This window comes from Arachis hypogaea, chromosome 9, assembly GCF_003086295.3.
Source record: "Arachis hypogaea cultivar Tifrunner chromosome 9, arahy.Tifrunner.gnm2.J5K5, whole genome shotgun sequence".
NCBI lineage: Eukaryota > Viridiplantae > Streptophyta > Magnoliopsida > Fabales > Fabaceae > Arachis > Arachis hypogaea.
Window position 1 is genome coordinate 5,532,993 of NC_092044.1, and position 23,471 is coordinate 5,556,463.

The following is a 23,471-nucleotide window of genomic DNA, read 5'->3' on the forward strand; positions in this document are numbered from 1 at the left end:
TGATCATATATTACTCAAAACAAATCTAAATTGTAGTGGGGCGCTTGCGCCCACACCACTAGCCTTGGAACCGTCCCTGGGTATAGTAGCAAGTGGGATCATTTATACTTCTTGTAAAATGGGCTATGAATTTAGCTAATATGCTAGTAAATCAACTTGGTTAACCTATTTGTCTCGTTTTGGAAAGAAAATTGGGGAAAAAATTGAAATTAGCTAGGGATATGATTTTTAAAATTATTTAATTAATTTATTCTCAATTCCATCTCCAAAGTTTTAAATACGTTTCAATTGTCTTTAATAACCCTAAATTTGTACTTTAACGTGCCACATGCTAATTAAATCTTGTATTTATGATATATATAACTGAAAATCCTATGAAAAAGGAATTTACAGAGTCTAGTTCGGAATCTAATCTTCAATCGTATGTTTCCAATAACAAGAGGCCAAAATGAAGCTAGGGCACAAAACAACTTAGTGTAAATAACAAAATGGACCTAATAGCTATAGATTTTTTTTTTCACGATATCTCCTAATCCGATAGGTCAAAAATTAATCTGTCGCGAATCTGAGCTCCATTTAAAGGGTTTGTCGCTGGCCAATGGGTTGCTGTATGTACAAAGCGGGATCCAAACCCCCGATACTTGCTTAAACAGACGAGTGAACTGACCACTCGACCAACCCAAATTAGTTACAGCAATAGATTATTGATAAGAATTTTTATTGTTATTATTACTAGTTTATTACTAGCTATCACGCATCACCCTAGCTATTCGTAATTCATACCCTGAAACAGTTCCTAATTTGTCTTGTAATTCTTTCTGTCATTGTATGAGAGACACGATATCCAATAATATAATAATTAAGTTGAAAAATAATTGTTCAATCAATGCCTGTATTAAAAGAAGTTTGTAGTCTGTATAGACTATAGAGTGAAAATTTCACAGCTTCGACCCGATTTTCAGAATTATAGTTTGTCATGTCATGTTAATTCTTCCATAGTCAATAATTCAGGGCCCACATCCTTCTAAATAATTTGGAAATTTGCAAAGTAAATTAAATTAATAACCATTTCGAATTTGAAGTATTTTCTGTTTGGAGATTATGAAATCCCCATATAAAAAGACTATGAAAGATAATATCAAATTATGATTTAGTTTATTAAGGTTAAATCAAATAATATCAAACTATGATTTAATTTTCATTAGGGTTAAATTTAGTGCATGCTAGACCATATTTCAATAATGGAGAAGCTTGAAGATGATGAAGCAGTATATATATGAACAATTCATCAAAATGAATGAATAATGAGGGCAGAAAAGAATAGATATGCAGAGAAGATTTTTTGACAATAAAAAAATAGAACTAGAATGAATATGAGCACACTGAACTACTGAAGAGAATTTACACAAGAGTAGTAATCATAGCGAATCAAGTAATGAAGTCATTTAGAGTAGTAGGCAATTATATATGATTCAATGTTCATGGATTTTTTTTAAGAAATGTAACGAATTTTTTTATTTGTATTTTTTAAATTTTGAATTTTACTTTAAAAGGTAAAGTATGATTTATTACTATTTATTTTATAGGTAAAATCAAGAAAAAATATAAGAAAAAAAATATTCAATGATAAAAAATCTTACTTTATCCTCTAAAATAAAAATATAAAATTTAGAGGATCCAAATTCTGAATTTTTTTATCTAATTGGAAAATTATATAATCATAGTTGTATTCATAATTGTTTTATGAGATTTTACGCTACTGTTTTGAACCACGACTATTAATAGCAATATTTAATTTATTTCCGTTAATTTAGATACATGTTTATGTCGTATTTATTAAAAAATTTATAATATATGTACAATTAAGGTGTCAATATTATCAAAATATAATGAAGATACGGAATATGATTTTGGTGAAAATATTTTGTTAAAGTTAAAAAAAAAATGAAGTACTAAAATGTGTACAATAGAAAGAAGTTGTTCTCTTGTATATGCTCTTTTTAATATTTTATTTATATATAATACTTTATAATATATATCGATCGAGCATATATTTAATTACTATATAATCGCATCTAGATTTATTTTAATCAATATAAATAATCATGCATGCATTGCATGAATTTGAATATAAAAATAAAGTGCATCCATATATATTGGCGTGCATATTAATTAATGAATTTTAAAAAAATGCTTGGAGGCACGAAAAGCACATTAATATTGATCGGATTTTTAGGCCGTAGATAGAAGACTAAATTAAACTATATGTTTTGTCTTTTTATGTACTTTTGGAATTTATGAATTTGTTTATTTATTTTCAAAAAAAGACATTTATGAAATTGAGACCATTTTGTATCTATTCGAGTGTTTGTGTTTTGTTGAAGCGATTGAACAATGAACAACCGACACATAGACTTTGCCTTTGGGCATGCATAGCATGTCTTTATATCATATCATTATGCAATAATAGAACATATTCATATTATAATAAAATATTATCATCACTATCAACTATATATATATATATTAGGGTTTAGGGGAATTTTATGGTGCTTATTAATTGTTGTCTAATTTTTGCTTAATTTACTATTTGTGATAAGTTTTAAATTTTTAAAAATAATTTATTTTTATATTATTTAAATTAAATATTAATTTTTAATCTTTTTTAATAAATAAGTACCAATTTTTTAGGACCATAACATTCACCTATATATTATATATAGACCAGGTGTTAGGTATAGGCTTATATCAAGTATAAACTACTTTGAAACTAATATAGTTGTTGAAATTAAATATGGTTGGACTAATATGATGCTTATACTTTTCGCCAAATTAAATAGTATCTAACAAATTTGTTTTAACTAAATAATATAATTATTTGAATAATAATTAGCAAAATAATTATTATTTTATAAATGATAGATTGTGTTAAAATTAAATGAGTTTTATTTTTTATGTATTAAGCAAAAGGTTAATTTAAATACTTTATTTTTTCTTGAATAGTATCGACAAATTAAATAATAATTCTTGCATTTAATTAAAAATGTTAGTTGGAGAAAATGATTTGTTAGTTTATAGCATACTATAATAATATGAAGGACTAATATTTGTTAATTAAGAATAATGTTTTTCTAATATATAACCCAAAAGAAATTATACTGCAATTGTTTCAGTATGTAATATAAGAAATATATATATATATATATACTACAACAATATAGATTATTTTTTAGGGTTATAATGTGTAAAAGAAAATTAAAATTTGCCAAAAAAAAAACAAATTTTGACAATATTTTAACTATGAAAATATGTTAATAAAAATTTTGTCAAAAATAGTATTTTTAACATATAAGTGATTGTGAAAAAAATTTAAATCTTATTTTGATAAATATTGGCTGTCAAAAATAATTTGTTAGAAAATTTTGAGAACATATTTTCTGTGATACTTATTAATTGTCAAAAATACTATTTATTTTGACACTTATTGACTATAAAATATTCTCAACAAAAAATTTTAACAAAGAATGAGATGTGATCTTGAAACTAAAGAATAAATTGAGATTTTGAAGATAAAGAATGAGTAGTATAATCCTAAACTGAGAGCAGTGTGATGTCAAAATTAACAGAGCCCAAAGAAGAAAAAAAATAGTAGAGTAAATTGAAAACAAATGAGTGTCAAAATTGAGGAGTAATTTTTTACGATCAAATTTTTCGTCAAGAAAATATAGAAAATTTGACATTTGTGATATTTGTCAAAAATATATATTAATTTTGACATTTAATTATGGTGTTAAAAAATAAAGTGTCAAAATAACTCTATTTTCTTGTAATGATATATATTATATATATGGTGAGTTCTACCCAACCCCCTCTATTTTAACATGTAAATTACCCCTCGTAACGTGACATGCTTTAATTGAATGCTTAGTTTTAGTTTGAGTTAATTTAACTCAATAAGAGTTAATATGTTGACTAAAGTAGGGTAATTTTGTAATTAAATATTTTTATAAGAGGGATAAATATATAATTTCTATAAACATTAAAAATAAAGTTATATTTTTATTATTGTGTAGAAATTCAATTTACCCCGGTCCCATCTCTCTCTGAAATTGAAAGAAAAAATCAACTCATTGGGTGTTTCATATTTTGATGAACCAGTAAATAAGTATTTAGAGAAAATAACTAATTAAATGGCTAGGGAAAAAAGATTTGAGTCTGTCAGAACACCGTGAGACCATCTCGACCACAAGGTTGTAGCGCGAACGATCCTCCACCGTTCAGATGGCATGCGCTTTGGAACAATTAATCACACTCTGACCTCACGGTCATAGTTCATCCGCCAGACTTTGGTTCCTGTCTTCTTAGAACTCAAGGATACAGATGTAGGAGCCTATAGAACAGATCCTGTTCAAGTAAGGTCGTGTTCTGTGTTTTGTGTTCTTTGTGTTTAGTTATAAAAACTGCTTTTGTTTTGTGAACCTAGCCCAAGTGAGACTAAGTTTACGTTTGCGAAATTCAGAAAATCTTAAAATTTAAGAACGTGAAATCGATTATGATGACTTTTTATGATGATAGTGTAGAAGGGGAAGACGAAAAAGAAGATGAAAATAATGATGATGATGATGATAATGATAGTGATGGTGATGATGATATGGGATTTCTGGATGGCATTGAAATTAAATTTGGAGGTATTTAATTACATAATCACCCACTTTGGGCTATAATTTAATTACTAATAATTTAACCATAGTTAACATAGCAACCAATTAAAAGATGACATGTCACAGAGGGTAAATTACATATTATTATAAGAAGGATATGCTAGAATTTACCTATATATATATATATATATATATATATATATATAAAACAACAATAAACACGGTTTCCTAAAAATATTATATTATTTAATTTTTTTCATTTTTGTTCACCTCTCTCCAACAATCCAACTCATGTAATAAGATGAATAAACAAAGACTAACACGATCCTCCTAACATGCAAATTTAATAGTAATTGTAATTTGTCACATACATTTAGATAGTAGTAGATGACTGGAGCATGTTCCATATAAGCTGGTTGCTATATATTAAATATATATACCTTTAAAATAATGTCTTCTTGTTTCCTAGTAAAAGTAAAAGAAAAATGTCCAAAGACCTAATTTAATTGTTTAATATTTGTATTTGTAATATTTTAAAATAATGGATGCAAGCATTGTTAGAGCAGTACATCCCAAATAAACGAGTGAAAGAGAAGATATTTAATTTTAAAAAATAATTATTAAATAAAGACGTGAAAAGTTACATAGTAAGAATAAATTTATAAAATAAAACTTTTTTTTTCAAGGAAAACTGATCAAATTCATTCTTAAAAGAGATCACTCGTTTTTTAAATTAATTTTTCAAAGATTTGTTTTAATCAAATTCGTCCTTCAAATATTTTAAATTAATTACGTTAGTCATTATTCATTTTGTCATTTTTTTGTTGTTGACAATATCAAAATTTGTTAATATAGTATGTAATTATGTAAGTGATACTATAACACATACATAGAAATCTTAATTAATTATTAACATGATAAGTTTATAAAATTAGATAAAATCAAAATCTAATTGAGGAGAGAATTTGAGGCATTGGAATCCCTTAATTTAGAGTTGATTTGATTTAATTTCATAAATTTATCATGTTGGCGGTGAATTAGGACTATTAATTGTATGTTGTGGTGTTATTTAACATGTCATATCAACAAATTTTGATGTCATTAATAGCGAAAGTGGCTAGAAAACTAAAATAGTTAATTTAAAATATATGAAGGACGCGGATTTGATTAGAAAAAAATTTCGAGAACTAATTTAGAGAATAAATACTTTTTTAAAAACTAATTTCATTATTTACTCTTTTTTTCAAACATGAGAGTATTTAATTAAATGTATAATTAAATTGGATATATAAGCATTTCAAAATGAAAAGATTGAACCAGTGAAGAACTAGAATTTTTTTAAAAAATATATACAAACACACACGTGCGTACATTAAGTTTTGTGAGACCAATACTTAAAAAAACAGTTTCATATTGGGAGATTAAGACCTTAAAAAGAGTTTTATAAAATTTTAGACTCTTCTATATCATATGATATAGTTTTTATGATGATGGTTCTCTCAATATTTTGTAAGTTCTTATATTGGTGTTTTCGTAGAAAAATCGAAAAAGATTACCAATAAAAAATTCTTACCACTAGAGAATTGTGATGGTCAATATACCGACTCTTAATAAAAAAAAAAGGTTGTAGGACCAATATTTAAAAAAACAATTCTACAAAAAAAGGAGGACAATACAAAAAAAAAAAAAAACTTGTAAAATTTTGGTCTGTTTTATCATATGAGCTAACTAGTTTTTTAAGATTCTGTAACTCATTATAATATATTATATGTACCATTAATTAATTGTAAGATTCAAATAACTTATGTTCCCTAACGTTTTCAAATGTACCCTATATGCTCCAAAACTGAAGCAAACACATAATAATAAACAGAGACTAATCACAATTTCGCAGCATATATATATATATATATATATATATATATATATAATTAATAGTGGTTGTTTAGACATTAATTTGAATTAAAATTACTCTAGAGAATAGGCTCCGTAATTTGCAAGAACATGTTGACTGTAACATGTTCTGATCATGATATGATCTAATTCTACTTGCTAATTCAGCATGCCACTTTTGTCTTATTATATGATGCATGAACTTTCCAAGTAAGACAAAAAGTTCAAATTATTTAACTACAAGAAGAGTGTATATATATATATATATATATATATATATATATATATATATATATATATATATATATATATATATATAGCACGTAGCATTGGGAAAAGATAAAAATTATTATGCATTATTTTAATGATCATTTTGCAATAAAGACATATTGAGTGGATTATTGGGTTAGTTGGCTAACGTCTTTTTATACCAATGCCAACAAACAAAATGGTATAGATACTTCCTTTCAAAAAAAAAAAAAAAAACCCGAATGTATAACTACTTCTTTTCTCATCATCATCATCTCTCTTCTGTCTTTTATAAAATTTTAATTGTTAAAATCAATTTTTAAGTATTTATTAGTTCTCTTTAATATATAGGTATTTGCTAGAATTTAAAAAATAATTGAATGTTCTATATATTTTTTAAATGATATCAAAGACCAAAATATCAAGTAAAAAAAAAAAACTTTACATATAGATATTATTGGTCACTTTAAGTATTAAAGTTATCAATGAATACATAGGTACTAATCAACGGTAACTTGTGCGTTATTTAGAATGGAGATAGTAGCTAGTATCCTAATTTTGGGAACTAAACTAAGAACAAATACACATACACATACAATTTAAGGGTCACAAATCAAAATTATCGTTTTTTTTTGTTGTCTATGGTATTCTCCAACTTGATAGATCAAGGACTAATAATTTATCGCGGATCTGAGCTTGGTCTGCCGTTATCAATGAGTTGCTGTATGCATAAAACAGAATTCGAACCCCGACACTTACTTAAGCGGACGAGTGAGGTCACCACTCGACTAATCCAAGTTAGTTGAACTATTTTGATTTCATCAACCTACAAAGGCACATAACAATATTGGGCCCCTGCAAGGTTTCTCTTGGTAGCAACTAACAAGTTAACAACCTAACTAATGACAAAAAAAAAAAAAAAAACTAACAAAGTCGCAAACCGAACTTAGATTTTATGTAAGTCAATCACAGCTAAGACCTTAGTTGAGTGCTAATATATAATCTTTTTAATATCTTGTATTTGCACAATGGTAAAGTAGTGGATAGAAATTTTAAATGTGTGTGAGCACGTAGTTGGACATTATTTTTAATATGAAAATGAAAATTGTGTTTTGATTGAATATTAACATTTGAAGTGTTATAGTATTGTGGAAATTATTCAACACGTTCTTTACGTGTTGGTTAAAATGTTGTTAATATGTCCTTGCGCGTTGGTTAAGATGTTGTGACATATTTAACATGGTTCCCACATATTGCAGTATGTCCCTCATGTGTTGACTTTCTACCTATAAAATTTATCTACCTGTAATTATATCAAATAATCTCATTTTTAACAAAAATACTAATTTTTTTTATATATAAAAATCAGTCGCACATGTGCGTGAGTTTGTGATTTTGGAATTGTCCAATTTATTTAAAAAAAAAGTGAGTCTCTTTGTTATTCAAAATAAATATGTAATAAATATAATCATTTATGTATCTCTTTTTATTAATTTAAATTTTTATAAAAAATATTTTTATAACATAATATTAAAATTTGTATTACTAAAAGTTTAGAATTTGATTTTTATTGAACAAAAAAATTTAATATAAAATAAAAAAGAAAATATATACAAAAATTTAAATAAATTAAAAAAATTTGTTTGAGTAACTGTATTAGAGATAACTATTCATATGCTTCTTCCTATTAATTTAAAATTTAAAATATTATTTATAATGTGTTAATACTTTTTTTAACAACATATAATGAGTAAAATAATAAAAAAACGATAGAATAAAATAATTGAATTTTTTATAATAACATATATCTTTTTATAAATCATGAATATTTTTTTATAACATGGTTTGAAATTGTTCAAGTGACGTTCAGAATTATGTTTTTTTTAAATGGATATTATCATTTTTATTTTAATAATATCACACTTTATTTTATAAATTCATACAAGCGTACAATAATATCAAAAATAAAAATAATAATATATATTTTATATTAATAATTAATTTTAATAACTAATTTTATTCTACACGTAAAATAATTGATTTTTTTTATTATCATGTTGAAGATAAAATTAAAGGAGTATGGTTTAGATGTATGAATTAATGGAGAATATTAACGGTTGAATTGGATACGACGGTGAGGTGACGGTGCAAATTAAAATAAGGGATGCACCGCTGCGCTGCCGGTGGCGCTGCATGGCATTGAATGTGATGAGACAGAGGAAAGTGACAAGATTGTTGTGCTTTATGTTCATGGGATTGCAAATCAATTTATTACAAGATTATTTTTACTATTATTTTATTATGCACACAATCTCACACACTTAAATGTCACACCATACTCAATGCACCTCTTAATTTATTACCCATTTCAACTTTGTGACCCCATCCATCTCTTTTCTATCTTTGCTTTTTCACTATTATTCTCTATTTTTCTTTTTTTTTTTTAATTTGAATAACAACGAAACCACAAGTTACCGCTTTCTTTCTTTCTTTCTTTTATTTTTTTAATATTTTTTTCTTTCTTCTGATTTATTTGATTTTCTCAATTTCAAAGAAAATGGTAAAATGCCATAAAAACCTTGTTTCAAATGGAAAGCACATAAAGAGTTAGACTCATTTTTTTAACCCATTTTTCTAAATTTATTAAAGGAACTACTTAGATAAAGACGTTTAAAACGTTTATTTTAAAAATAATTTTTAGTAATTAAAATTAAATACATATAATTAATCGATTAAATCGTATTATTTTTGTCAAAATTAGATCAGACAAATTGATTTAGCCGAAAAATCAGTAAATCAAATTTTGAATTGACTAAATTAATATTCTTTTTTATAAAAATGACTACAATAACTCTATTATAAAAAATGACTAAAATATTCGTGTATATATATATATATATATATTAAATTTTAATTACTGAAAAATATCTTTAAAAAAAGATGTTTTAAACGTTCTTATTTGAGTGACTCCCATTTATTAATGGTCAATAGTTTTTTTTCTTCTTTTAATAATTGCTTGATTCAACATGGAAGAGATTTTATGTCGCTATTGCCCTAATTGAAAATTGAATGGTGCAGTTTTATATAAGGATTATTTCACTGAGCCCTATGTAAAAATGTATTGCTATTTGTTAGTAAATAAATTATTAGATACGCAAACAAAATTTATAATATTTTTTTAAATAAGGGAACAAATTATCTATTTGATCAATTGAAATTAGTTAGATAAAGATTTAATTAATAGGACATATTATTAATAGAGGATTTTATTTTTTAGTAAATATATAACACGTACGTTAAAAATTTAAAGTTTATATATTTTTAATAAAAAAATTATTTTGTTCATAACCTTAATATATGCGTTAGCTAAATTTTTTTATATAAAAACAAAGAAATTTAAATTATAATAAAAGATAAAGTATTATTTTAGTCTTTAATGTTGGGTCAAGTTTTAATTTAGTTTCTAATGTTTTAAATGTCTTATTTTTATTCTAATAAAAAATTTTAAATAAGTTTAATGTGGTCCTACTAACATTAAATTTGACACTAATAATTAATAAAATAAGTAACGTGGATCTTAATAATATTACTAATTAAGTCATTTTATTCTATACGTTAGAAAAACATAACTAAAATTTTTTTGTAACAATTTTTTTTTTCAATTTTTTTTAAACAAATTCAAATCCTAATAGTCAATTATTAGTGTTTCAAAATAAAAAAAAACTTTTATATTTGTGATCGTTGGTAGATTAATTTTACATACATAATGAAATCGAGTGCTATCGACTCTTCAATATGTGAATTGTTTGTGTCAAATATAATTGTAAAATAATATTGAGCCCGCTTAAAAATTTTTTGAAATTAAAATAGGACGTTTAAAAATATTTTTTGACTGAAATAGGACGTTAAAACATTAAGGATTAAATTAAAATTTGGCTCAACTTTAATAATTAAAATAATATTTTATCATATAAATTTTTAAAGGCAATCATAAAATAATTCACTTGGTAGTGAAACCAATGATAAGCAAAATCATTAAAAAGGACCAATAACAACAATAATAATGTTAGATAAGCAAATAAATAACACCTTTTTATAATCATACTTTAGATAATGATAACACCCATCCATCACAAACTACAAATTAGTAAACTTAATTACCACATCATAAAAAGGATCAACCCACAATCTCCAACCAGAACTCAAAGTCGATGTCACCTAGATTTCCCTCCCAACTATTTTGGTCATATACAAATACAACTTTAGGAACAAGCAAACTTTAGCATCACATTCGAGTCACCCATCCTTTAATTTGAAATTTAAAGATCTTTGATAGGATCATAAAAGAGAAAAGAAAAATACAATAATCCTAATAAGAATAAAGGAAAATAAAGGAGGAAACAAATAAAACAAGATGATGTAGGACCCTCATTAAATTGTAATCTTGCCATTACTCCAAATGACACATTGCTTCATTTGTCAGTGACCTTAAGTCAGTGAGTTTGTCATAAAACAAAAACCATAACACGACACTGCCATTTATTAATGACCTTATAGAATCAGCATCATCACGGCACTCCATACATTTTCTTGCATCATTTTTTTTCCCTTAAGATCCCGCTCATGAAGCTACATTTAAAAATCGAGTAATGTTGTTTTTATCTGTAATCCAAAGTTGTTTTCTCGACTAAATTTTTATAGTGGTTATTGAGATTTATGATTTTTATTATTTTAATTTTTTAAATTTAAAATTTATTACATTAGTTTTTGAGATCTAGTTTAAAGTACTATATTGATTTTTGATTTTTTTAGTTGAATCAACAAATAGAAGTTTTTTTTTTGTTATAGAAGTAGAAGTGGTAATATATTTTAACATTATAATTTTTAGCGCTTTTTAAAATTGTGGAAAATACGCAAATCGGAGGGTCCAATTTCTATACTTCAAATTTTTTAATTTTTTTAACACAAATCGGTGTACCTCTCACAAATTAGACAGTCTGATTTTTATACCTCTATAAATTGGACGGTTCGATTTCTGTACCTCTAATAAATCGGATGATCCGATTTCTGCTTCTCTAGTTAAACAATTCCACATTTAAAAAAAATACCACTACCACTCCAATATTAAAAATAAAAAGTTCACAAACAGAATGTCGAGTTAACTCTAACTTATTATACTAGACACAAAATTAAATGATATTTTTTATTTTAGCACTTAAATAAAATGAAAACAAAATCGTTTTAAAAAAATGAAAGAAAATAAAACGGTTTATATATCATATAAACTCTTTTTTATCTTTTTATTTTACTTTATTTAAATACAAAAATAAAATAATATTGTTTAGTCTTGTATCTAGAATAATAAGTTAGAACTAATTCAATATTTCGTTTACCGATTCAATATTAAAAAAAAAATCTAAAAACTAATATAATATCCAAAACAAAATTTTAAAAATCAGTATAATAAATTTTAGATTTAAAAAATTAAAATAATAAAAATCATAAATTTAAGAGAGTACGTTAAAAATTTATTCTTATTTTCTTGCTTCAGTTTAAACTTTTGTCGCTATATAATTCAAAGTCATTTTGTGAGTTATAGGAAAAATATTTATGGACAATTCAAACAACACCGTTCACTTGAAGATAGAAAAAGCTAAGGAGTGAGGGGCTTATCCGAAATTAAAGTGGCAAAATAGGAGACACATGTACATATCTGAACTCGAATAGTCTTTCAAGAGTTTTAGATGAACGGATAGGGGTTCTTTATGAATAATTGTTAATTTTAATTTCTTAGATATTATATTGTTATAAAGTATATATAATGCCTTCTATTTATAATTTTATATTAGAATTATCTTCTATTTATACTATTCTATTCTATAAAGGGAATATAAAAATAGTTTTACGTTTAACTTTTTTTTTAAATATTATTGTTATATATAATTCAGAAAAAATATTATTTTGCTATTTTTATAACTTCAACTCAATACCTTTTAGTTAAGTTATAAGTAATTTCCCATTTCAATTAATTTATTTTTATTATTTTTATCTTAACTAAAAAAAATAGATTAATAAGCACATTAACATCTATTAATACACTAATCTACATAATTCACTTTGAACATAAAGCTTTTCCATTGTCTCCAATTCAATCTTGGGAGATAGAAAAAAAAATCTCATTAGGAGAGAAGCCACAATCTTTTTAAGGCAGACTAATAAACATTTAAATTGTAATAACTTAAAAAAATTCTCAAACTTTTCATTAATAAAAAGAAAAATCAATTTTTATCATGAATAAAGCATTTCTGTTCTAGCTCTAATTAAAGTGTTGAAAATTCCTTACAAGATTGTTGATAAATATTTTGGTAAAATAATCTTAAAAAATTCATCATTGACTCACAGATAAATTAAAAAAAGATATCAATATAAATTTAGGACTATAGAATGTGTGTAATTTAATACTATTTTTATTTTTTTTCTTCTTATTTTATCTTCAACTAAATACATACATCAAAAGAAATTAAAATATACTTTTCTTTTTCTCTTCTCTCTATTTTCTTCTCATTTTCCCTTATATTAGGTTTAATTAATGTGTTCTATCGTTTTAATATACATATATATTAATGTTACTATTAATAACAATTTTAAAACTTGTTCTTTTAATAAAATCATCATATCAAATATATAAAAAATAAAATTAAAGTTTATATATTTTTTATAAAACTTTTTCAATTGATAATTCTAACATATATACTCTAAAAATATGTATGAGCTAATCTCAATATATTATTATTGCAGAACAATTATTTGTTTTGGTCAATGAGACAAAAATGATGTTCGAATAAATATTATTTCTTAAAATAAGAATTTTCCTATTGGTTAAAAACCACTAAGATACACACGTGACGTCTAACCCTCACCTCAAATCTAAGTTGAGAGAGGCAAGAGTTTTTTAACCGAGATAAATTAATTTTGAACTTAACATGAGATACTATATGCATCCTGAATAAAATTTAAATTTACCTACATTCTATCTTTTAAGCTTTTCGATAGAGCATTTTCATTAATATTTTATAGGCCTTATTTTCTAGTTCTCTTCACGTAAAATTGTATATGCATTGTGGGTGAAAACTCAGGTACAGTCGATTTTACGTGAAATTGATAATTGAGAATCGTTAGATGAAAATTTAGTCAAATCAATTAAATCATTTAACGAATTTTAATTATCAACTTCACTTGAAATCGACTGCACCTAAGTTTCCACCCATGTATGAGTATTACTAATAATGATACTAATGACACTTATGTAAATAACCAATATGAAAATGTTGTTTGAAATTTTCAAGAGTTTAATTTTTTAAAAGTTTTAATGAAAAAACTTCAAATGTTTCTATCTTAAGTAAATAATAATAATTGTGTAGTAGTTGTAATAACCAAGACTGAAATTAGTAAAGACATGTACCGTTTTATGAAATTAAACATGATAACATTTTTAATTCTTAAATAAAGATAATCTGACACAATAGAAAAAAAACCTGACTATTGTTCAAGTAAACAATTAAATATCTATTTACTCTTAATTTGAAATAATAGATAAGATTTATTTAATAATATAATCTACTATATATAAAAGAATTAGTTTAGATTTACATAAGAGTATATTTATATGAATCATTTGAGTGAGGAAGTAAATATTATTTACTTATTTATGAACATATTTAAGATATATACTTTGTGTTTAAATAGTGTGGCTTTATATTAATACTAAGAAGTAAGAACTTTTAAATTTCAAAAAATTTTAATTATTCTATATATATACAAGGGAATTTTAATTTTCCTCTTTCACTTTCTCTTTCTCTTCATATCCCTACAAATTAAGTTCTTCCAAAATATTTTGTAAAATTTAATTTTGATATATTTGTAAACAATGGACTATATCTCAAATTCACTATACATGAATAAACTTAATTAATTTAAAATTTGAATTTTAAAACTAAAATTAATTTTTTAATCTATTATTTAGGTTATTCAAAAAAAATATTGTTCCATTATATTTTCTCTATATTTGTAAATCAATTTTATACTAACATTAAATTACATAATACTATATATGAAAAAATAACTACCATCAATAATGTAAAAAAAAATGTGATTATGATTTTATAAAATATTTTATATTATCAACGAGAAAGTATAGGGAGCCAATGGTCTAAACGTATAATGTGCACAATGGAGGTTTAGAAAGTATTAGAGATATGACCATTAGTGTTATATTGTCCTATCAGGTTAGACTTTTGGGATGAGTGAGTTCATGACATGGTATTAGAGTTCTAGATCTAAAAGGTTAAGAGTTCAATTCTTAGTGAACTCCAAAATCAACTTAAGTTTTTGGGATGTATTTATTATCCCTAGTATCCGGATGGTTATTCTGGATAGTATGAGTGATGTTCATTTTATTTATGGACCAAAGATTTAGATAATTGTACATATTGTACGCTTAGGTCATTGACTCCTTAGCAGCACCCATTATCAATATATTAAAATTAAACTTTATTTTATAAACAAAAGTAATCTAGGTAGGTCATTCAAATAAATTATTCTAAAAGTATAAACATAAAATGCTATATACATACAGAAAAACAACTATTAAATCAGTTATATTTATAATATTTAACTCATTTTAAATATATATTTTATATAAATAATTAATTTTGTAATTAATTTTTAATATACATGTAACGTGATTGAATAAACATAATTACTTATCATAATAAAATTCATAAAAACTTAATTGCACCATTTAAATTCTTACATTTAATTTTTTTTTCAAAAATTTAAAATATTTTATGCACTCTAAATTTATAATACGACACAATTTTGGTTTTGACTATTATAAATTAAACTTAATTCTAATACACTACCATAATAATAAAGTTTACATAATTATTATCATATTTATAAATAATTATTTAAATGTATGAGTAGGTTAACAACTAAATAAAGTCAAATTTATTAAAAATGAATTATTTTTGTAAAATTTATAAGTGCAAGAAAATGATTTTCTTAGAAATGATAAATTTGAGTTATAATAGAAACTACGATTCCTAATGGTATCTCTGGTCTGTAACTTCCATTGGTCACTCACAAGTCACAACAAAGCTTCTGAGTTCTGATCGTAACACATCTTTTCCTTCTTCCCCAGAAACAAACAAATAAAATAAAATCCATTCATTTTCACTCAACCAACACTCCTTTTCCTTTTTCTCTTTCTGGGTTTTCTCTATCTCTACTAAAGTTTTCAACTTTGCTCCATTTCTTGGTTCTTTCTCTCTCTCTCTCTCTCTCTCTCTCTCTCTCTCTGACTCTCTATTGTTCCCTTTGGACATCTCACTCCATTCTCCATTTTTCTATTTTGAAGACCCCATTTTGTGTTTTTCATTGTTAAGGTTGGCTCATGTTTCTTTTTGCTGGAAATTTGGCACAAAAAGATATAAAATTAAAGATTCTGATGATAATAATTATTGTAAGGAAAAAATTAAGCATTTTGAGTTTTATAAAACTGTCTATCTAACTTCAATTATTCTCCTTTGTTGTTTTTTCTCTGGATGTTCGTTTGTCAACTCTACCAAAGGATTGATTGAAAATCAATAAAATATAAATAAATATATATAATAATAAAGAGAAAAGAAAAGAAGGTTTGGACTTTGGATCTTGTTTTGGCCTTTCATTCTTGTTTCTGTTTTGTTTTGTTTTTCTTTCTTGTTTTCTAGTCTCCAATGATGTTCTTTTTTCGTTGATTTTTATTTTTAACCTTCAAAGCCAACAAAATGGCGGTTTCAACTTTCAAGTGATTAGTGGAACCATATTTTATGTTTCTCTTTTTTGTTTCTGTATGTGGCACATTTTCTTTGTGCATTTTTTCTACAGTTTGCTTGTTTGTTTGTTTTCTTTTTTTTCTTTCAGTTTTCTGATCTATATCCATGTTGAATCTTGTGATTATGCAGGGTTGAAACGTTGGGTTGTGAAGAAGGAACAGTGCATTGAATCACATATATCTGAAAGGGGTTGATATATGATTGGATTGGTTTCTGTTGAAAAAGGAAGGAACACTATTTCTGTTGAGGAATCTTTTGGCATTTTCGATAATAGAGCCAACTAGTTGGATCCAAAATCACTCAGAAACCCTCCCCTTTACCTTTTTTTTTTCCTGTTTTCTTCATCTTTCTTTTCAACTATTTTTTTCCTTTTTTTGACTTTGGTGGGGGTGGTTTTGAAGGCTCATTCATAAAAAAGCAAAAGAAGAACGGCTAGGGAAGGGTCCTTCCTCTTTTGCCTTTTAAAAAATTCTTACTTATACACATAGCACAGTAAGTGTTTGTGTAAATGTGTGTGTGAATGAGCAGTAGTTACTTTGAATCTTCTTGAATTTCAGAAACACACTGAAATGGAGCACATTGCATTTTGAGCCACAAAATATCAAAAAACAAGGAGGGGGTATCTGATTCTGATTCCTCACGGATTTTTGGTACTTTGCTTTGGGGGAATGTACCTGCAGAATCATCATTCTCATATATAGGTGACAAGAAAGGAAACAACAAGATTCTGTGAACGTTGCAAGAGGGTCTTTTTTATCTTTTCTTGTTGCTTGTTTGAATTTGGTTAAAAGGGCCTTTGTCCATGGCTACGGAATGTGCAATCATGTTTTGGTGATAATTGTTCTAGTGGGGAAAAGGCTAAATTATGATGTTGAAGGTTTTGCTGTGTGTTTCTGAGATTTGAGAGTAAAATCTTTTGAGCAAGGTAGTATCTACTCTCTATTGTTGGTGGTGATGAGTCGAGAGCAACAGAAGGGGATAGGGAAGCAAGTCAAAGGCTCCGATGGCGCTGAGAAGGTTATCGTTGCCGTTAAGGCGTCGAAAGAAATTCCGAGGACTGCACTTGTTTGGTCCCTCACTCATGTTGTTCAACCTGGAGATTGCATCACCCTGCTAGTGGTTGTGCCTTCTCAAAGTTCAGGTGATGATGTCTCTTTTCCCCTGCATTTCATTCATTTTTATGCTTCTTTTTTCTCACAAGATAGTGTTTTGCTTCTCCAATTTGACAAATGGTGAATTACTTAATTTGTCACCAATGGTGTTTGCTTCTGGTTTTGCAATCTTAAACTATGTCTTGGCAGAGTGGCAGTGCATTTTTTTTTCTTTTTTGTTAGGAACCCTTTACTTTGCTATTTTGTGTAATTGACTGTTACTTTACACAAATGTAGGCAGAAGATTATGGGGTTTTCCTAGATTTGCTGGTGATTGTGCCAGTATCAGTAAAAAGTATCCTCCAGGAACAGTTTCAGAGCAGAAGCATGATATCACTGATTCTTGTTCTCAAATGATCCTTCAGCTCCATGACGTGTATGATCCGAATAAGGTTGGTATATATCCTACTTTCTATTTTTTTTTTCCCCTGAAAAGCTCATGCAAATTGATTCAGAATGTTGAAGATTATATTCTATGAACCCCCTTCTTCAACAGATAAATGTCAGGATTAAAATTGTTTCTGGATCTCCTTGTGGAGCAGTGGCCGCAGAAGCCAAGAAAGCGCAAGCCAATTGGGTTGTATTAGACAAGTAATAGTCTCTCACTCTCACTTACCTTATTTCCTCACTAAAAGCATGCTATTGTAATTGCAATAAGCTGATTGGTTTTCCTATTTTCATTTCTAGTGTGTTTTGTTGTCTTTTGTGAAGAAAAATGTGAAAATAAAATCCTTAAAACACCAACTAGACTCTTTCTGGTTTACTGTTCTCTGTTCATGTGGGATTATAGTTAAGTTGTTGCTTTTGGTGTTTTTCTTTGCAGACAGCTCAAACATGAAGAAAAGCGATGCATGGAAGAGCTACAGTGTAATATTGTGGTCATGAAGCGTTCCCAACCAAAAGTACTCCGCTTGAATTTGATTGGATCGCAAAAGGAAGCTGATGAATCACGTCCATTGCCTTCTGAGCATGATGAGCTGGCTGGAAATCAAACCAAAAAGAATACTGATTCACTAAATTCCATTAAGGGGCCTTCTGTAACTCCAACTAGCAGCCCGGAGCAAGGGACTCCATTTACTGCAACGGAAGCTGGAACTTCATCAGTTTCAAGCTCTGATCCAGGAACTTCACCATTCTTTATCTCAGAGACAAATGGTGAGTTGAAGAAAGAGGAGACTATCAAAGAAAATCAAGAACTTGATGATTCAGACACAGAAAGTGAAAGTTTGTCCACATCTTCGGCAAGCTTGAGATTCCAGCCATGGATCACAGAATTACTTTTACATCAACAATCATCTCAACGAAACGAAGAAAGGCCAGAAATTTCTCAAGATATGCCTCAAACATCTACAACTAGAGCCTTGCTAGAAAAGTTCTCAAGGCTCGATCGAGGAGCTGGAATTGAAATATCAAATTATAGAAATGAGTCAGATTTTAGTGGAAATCTCAGAGAGGCAATATCATTATCTAGAAATACTCCGCCTGGTCCACCTCCATTATGTTCGATATGTCAACACAAGGCACCTGTTTTCGGAAAACCTCCAAGATGGTTCAGCTATGCCGAGTTAGAACTTGCCACTGGTGGATTTTCTGAGGCCAACTTCCTGGCTGAGGGGGGATTTGGATCCGTTCACAGAGGGGTTCTACCGGATGGACAAGTCGTTGCTGTCAAGCAACATAAATTGGCTAGTTCTCAGGGTGACCTTGAGTTTTGCTCAGAGGTAGAAGTCCTGAGTTGTGCTCAGCACCGAAATGTTGTTATGCTGATTGGATTCTGCATAGAGGATAAGAGAAGGCTACTAGTTTACGAGTACATATGCAATGGATCATTGGATTCACATTTATATGGTGATTTCTCTTACTCTCTTGCATCCAAACTTCTGTGCTTACAGATTTTTTTTTCAATTGCACTAGACTATAATATCAGACTTATGTTTGCTACTTTGATTTATTAATCTGATGCCAACTAAAAGCAGGTGGTGAAGTAGGGTTGTTCTAGTCTTTTAAAGGCTACATTGGTGCAGAGTATATTAATGTGGCAATGTTTTTCATTTTGAATACAGTGATTGAAACAAGACATATTTTACTGACATGATTGTAAATTAGTCTAATATTTCAAACTATTTCAGGGAGACAGCGAGAACCATTAGAATGGGCTGCACGGCAAAAAATTGCCATTGGAGCTGCTCGTGGGTTACGATATCTTCATGAAGAGTGCAGAGTGGGATGCATTATCCACCGTGACATGCGGCCTAACAACATTCTCATAACTCATGATTTTGAACCACTGGTATGGTAGTGCTTGCTTATTGTACAATGCATTCTTGTAGGTTTGTAGTTTACACTATAAAAGGCACCTTTACCTCACTTTTGAATATCCACCCATCTACATTTTTAAATTTACTTACCATTGGACGTAAAGGACAGAGAATTTTCTGAGTGTTGTATAGATTACAATCTAAACTCTGGTGTATGCTGAATTTGAGTTGGATTACATACATGCCTAATTTTTCTAACAGCATTATATTGTAATTGCAAGGTTGGTGATTTTGGATTGGCGAGGTGGCAACCTGATGGAGACACGGGTGTGGAAACCCGAGTAATTGGAACATTCGGGTATGTATTTGTGTTTTTCCTGAATGGTTTTCATAATCAAAACTTGTCTGAGAAATATGAACTCACAATTAAGATATGCTGTTTCTGTGTAGGTATTTGGCTCCTGAATATGCTCAAAGCGGCCAAATAACTGAAAAAGCTGATGTTTATTCATTCGGGGTGGTATTGGTGGAGCTTGTTACAGGGAGAAAAGCTGTGGATCTCACGCGGCCTAAGGGACAGCAGTGTCTTACTGAGTGGGTAAGTTATAAAGTTTTAATGGAATTTTCATGGATAAACTTTTACTCGAACCATTCTGTGAAAATTTTCACCCTTTATTTTATCCCCAACCAAACATTGCCTAAGAGTTAAAGTATGGCTATGTCTATAATTAACAATCAGAAGTCCTATATAATCCCCTTTTATGTTCCTGGTTGTTCATGCCAAGTGTTGTCGAAATTTGAGTAAATGTTTTATTTATCAGGCACGACCTCTGTTGGAAGAATATGCCATTGAGGAACTGATTGATCCAAGGCTGGGGAACCAATACTTAGAAAATGAGGTCTATTGCATGTTGCATGCTGCATCATTATGCATACGGCGAGATCCTCATTCTAGACCACGCATGTCACAGGTAAAGCAAGTTCTTGAACTGATTTTTTGTTGGAAAAAATTGCTTTGAAGAATTCTCAATCACATATTTATTATAATTTGATCAAACTCTGTTTTAAGTTAAAATCAATAGGAAAAGCTAATGCTGCATGTTTAGATCATGTTTTTTGAATTTGACCATGTTCCCTGCCTAACTGTTTTTAAAATTATTTCTGCTTATTTATTCAAGGTTCTTCGTATACTGGACGGCGACATGGTCATGGACACAAGTTACATTTCAACTCCAAGTTATGATGTGGGAAACCGGAGTGGCCGACTCTGGTCGGAGCCGCTGCAGAGGCAGCACCATTACAGCGGTCCTCTGTTAGAAGAGTCACTTGAATCATTCAGTGGGAAGCTATCTCTTGACAAATACAGGCCTGCATATTGGGATAGGGACAACAAAGCAAGAAGGACTTCATGTGAAGATAACATTTAAAAAGGGGTTGATACTTGATCAAAATTGAAAATTGCTTTTTTCTTGTTATGCTAAATATGTTTATTTTCCCTCCTATTTTGTAGTTTTGCATCTTTCTATCTATCTTTCTGCAGTGAGATCTAATTTTGCATCTGTGTATAATAGCAGGGTGAAAGTAGGATAGGTAAAAAAATATAGAAGCTTTTGAAATTCTTCAGGGAAAATCATGTACACACTATTGTGCCTAAAAGGGCCTCTTTGACTTGAGAGAGTTTGTGGGGTCTTGAAATGAAATGAAATGGAGTAGCTTCTTCTAAGTTCAAAGATTGTTGGTTTAATTATCCCTTTTCACTTTCCATGTGTGTGTCCATGCACATGCATATGCGTTGAGAAGCAAACAAACATGGTTTGATGGTTGTCATCTGAAGTTCTGAACCAACTTGGACAGTGACACAGACAAATCAGAGTTAGCCTTTTGCATCTATGAAGGGTACTAAAATCACAGGGTAATTAATAATGACACTTCACCTTTTTGAGTTTGGATGATATAAGAAACGTTTTATTTATGAAAACGTACACTAAACTCTAATATATGTAAGTCTCATGACTCATGACACAATATCTTCATATTTTATAAAATATAGCACTAATCTCAATATCTTAAAATTAAAAAAGAGGTAAGTATAGACATGACAAAACAAAAGGAAAAAATGCTGAATATATAGTAGCAGTTAATGAGACTGATAGAGTTTATCCATTTTAAAAATCTTAAAATTTTGAAGCAATTAATAAAACCAAAAAATCTTGGTTGGCTGATGTTGACAATGTTCTATGCTTTTTTGAATTCTTGACTTCTAGGAATCATGTGAAGCAAAATTCATTGGTTGGCTGATGATGACAATCCTGAGAGGGTTCAGACAACATAAATTCATGAGACATGTCAAAGTGTGATGTCACTTGCCTATGATTTGGCAAATTATAAACAAAATGACTCCATACCTTATCTCAAGGCCAACCCTGTCTAATTCTTGTCCATATATCATTACTTCTTATAGATCAACATCAACACAAATATTGCAGTGCAGAATACACAGGTCCTGATTCCTAATTTCCTACCCTAATTATTGTGTTATTTTCCATTTTACACAAATTTATTGTTTTAAGGGTGCTAATCCCTTCTTTCCCATGTCACTTCCTAATTCCATGGTTACTTAACAAAGCTTAACTAAGACAATATATTCTTAAAGTTATTAATATGTTAAATAATATTGAAAGAACAAAATGAACTTGCATAATGCATGCAATGTTCTTAAGATTAAAAAAAAAAAAAAAACCTTGATGGCAACTCCTCTGAAAGTTGATTTTAGAGCATACCTATGGTGAAGACAATGCTTGCTTATTCTGACTAACTTGCTGAGTTTTGTGCTAACTGCTAAGCATTATGATATTGCAAAAATTTGGGAGCATATACACATGCACCTCATTATTATGGACTACAACTATTGGTGGATGAGATAGGTGTTGAGGTTTCTAAGATTTAAGCTTTTGTCCTTTTCTTTATGTTGTACCCAAAAAGCAAAAGAAAACTCATTTTTCCACTGCATTAACACTTGCTGCTTTTCTAGATTAAGCTCACCAGAATAAGTAAAGGATATCAAATCGATGAAAAGAAAATGTACTGCATCCTTAAAAGTAAATTGCTACTATTCTCCATGAATTACTTAGCGGTTGGAATTTCTAGAGTTTAAAGCTAATGCTAAATAGTAAACAATAGCAATAATGGCTAATAGATATACCAAAGTCATTTTCCAGAGCGTTATAAATGTTTGGGCAGTTGGAGAAAGATTAGACATAGAAGAACAGGCCTTTGAAACCGACCCAGTAAATTGAATGCACTTCAATCATTACACTTCTAGTACTATAATGTTCACAAACCCACCAGAAAAAGTTACCATCATGAGTGTATGTTATACTAGTT

General features: G+C 28.1%; 1 protein-coding gene and 1 pseudogene across 4 annotated transcripts; one reads left to right on the forward strand and one right to left on the reverse strand.

Moving 5' to 3' along the window:
- Positions 1-4,212: 4,212 nt before the first annotated feature.
- LOC112713749 (small nucleolar RNA U3) lies at positions 4,213-4,422 on the reverse strand (annotated as a pseudogene).
- An 11,452-nt stretch (positions 4,423-15,874) lies between these two features.
- On the forward strand, positions 15,875-21,810 carry LOC112710092 (inactive protein kinase SELMODRAFT_444075). Of its 4 annotated transcripts, none has more exons than XM_025762190.3 (10): positions 15,875-16,122; positions 16,808-17,819; positions 18,067-18,221; positions 18,326-18,420; positions 18,653-19,677; positions 19,959-20,119; positions 20,369-20,445; positions 20,538-20,685; positions 20,909-21,058; positions 21,266-21,810. In XM_025762190.3, the coding sequence occupies exons 2-10, from the start codon at positions 17,633-17,635 to the stop codon at positions 21,512-21,514; spliced, it is 2,247 nt and encodes a 748-aa protein (XP_025617975.1). In that variant the 5' UTR covers positions 15,875-16,122; positions 16,808-17,632; the 3' UTR covers positions 21,515-21,810. The 4 variants fall into 4 exon arrangements, with proteins under 4 accessions (XP_025617975.1, XP_025617974.1, XP_029144695.1 ...); XM_025762189.3 differs by having other exon boundaries at positions 15,901-16,249; XM_029288862.2 differs by having other exon boundaries at positions 15,989-16,326.
- Positions 21,811-23,471: the final 1,661 nt, after the last annotated feature.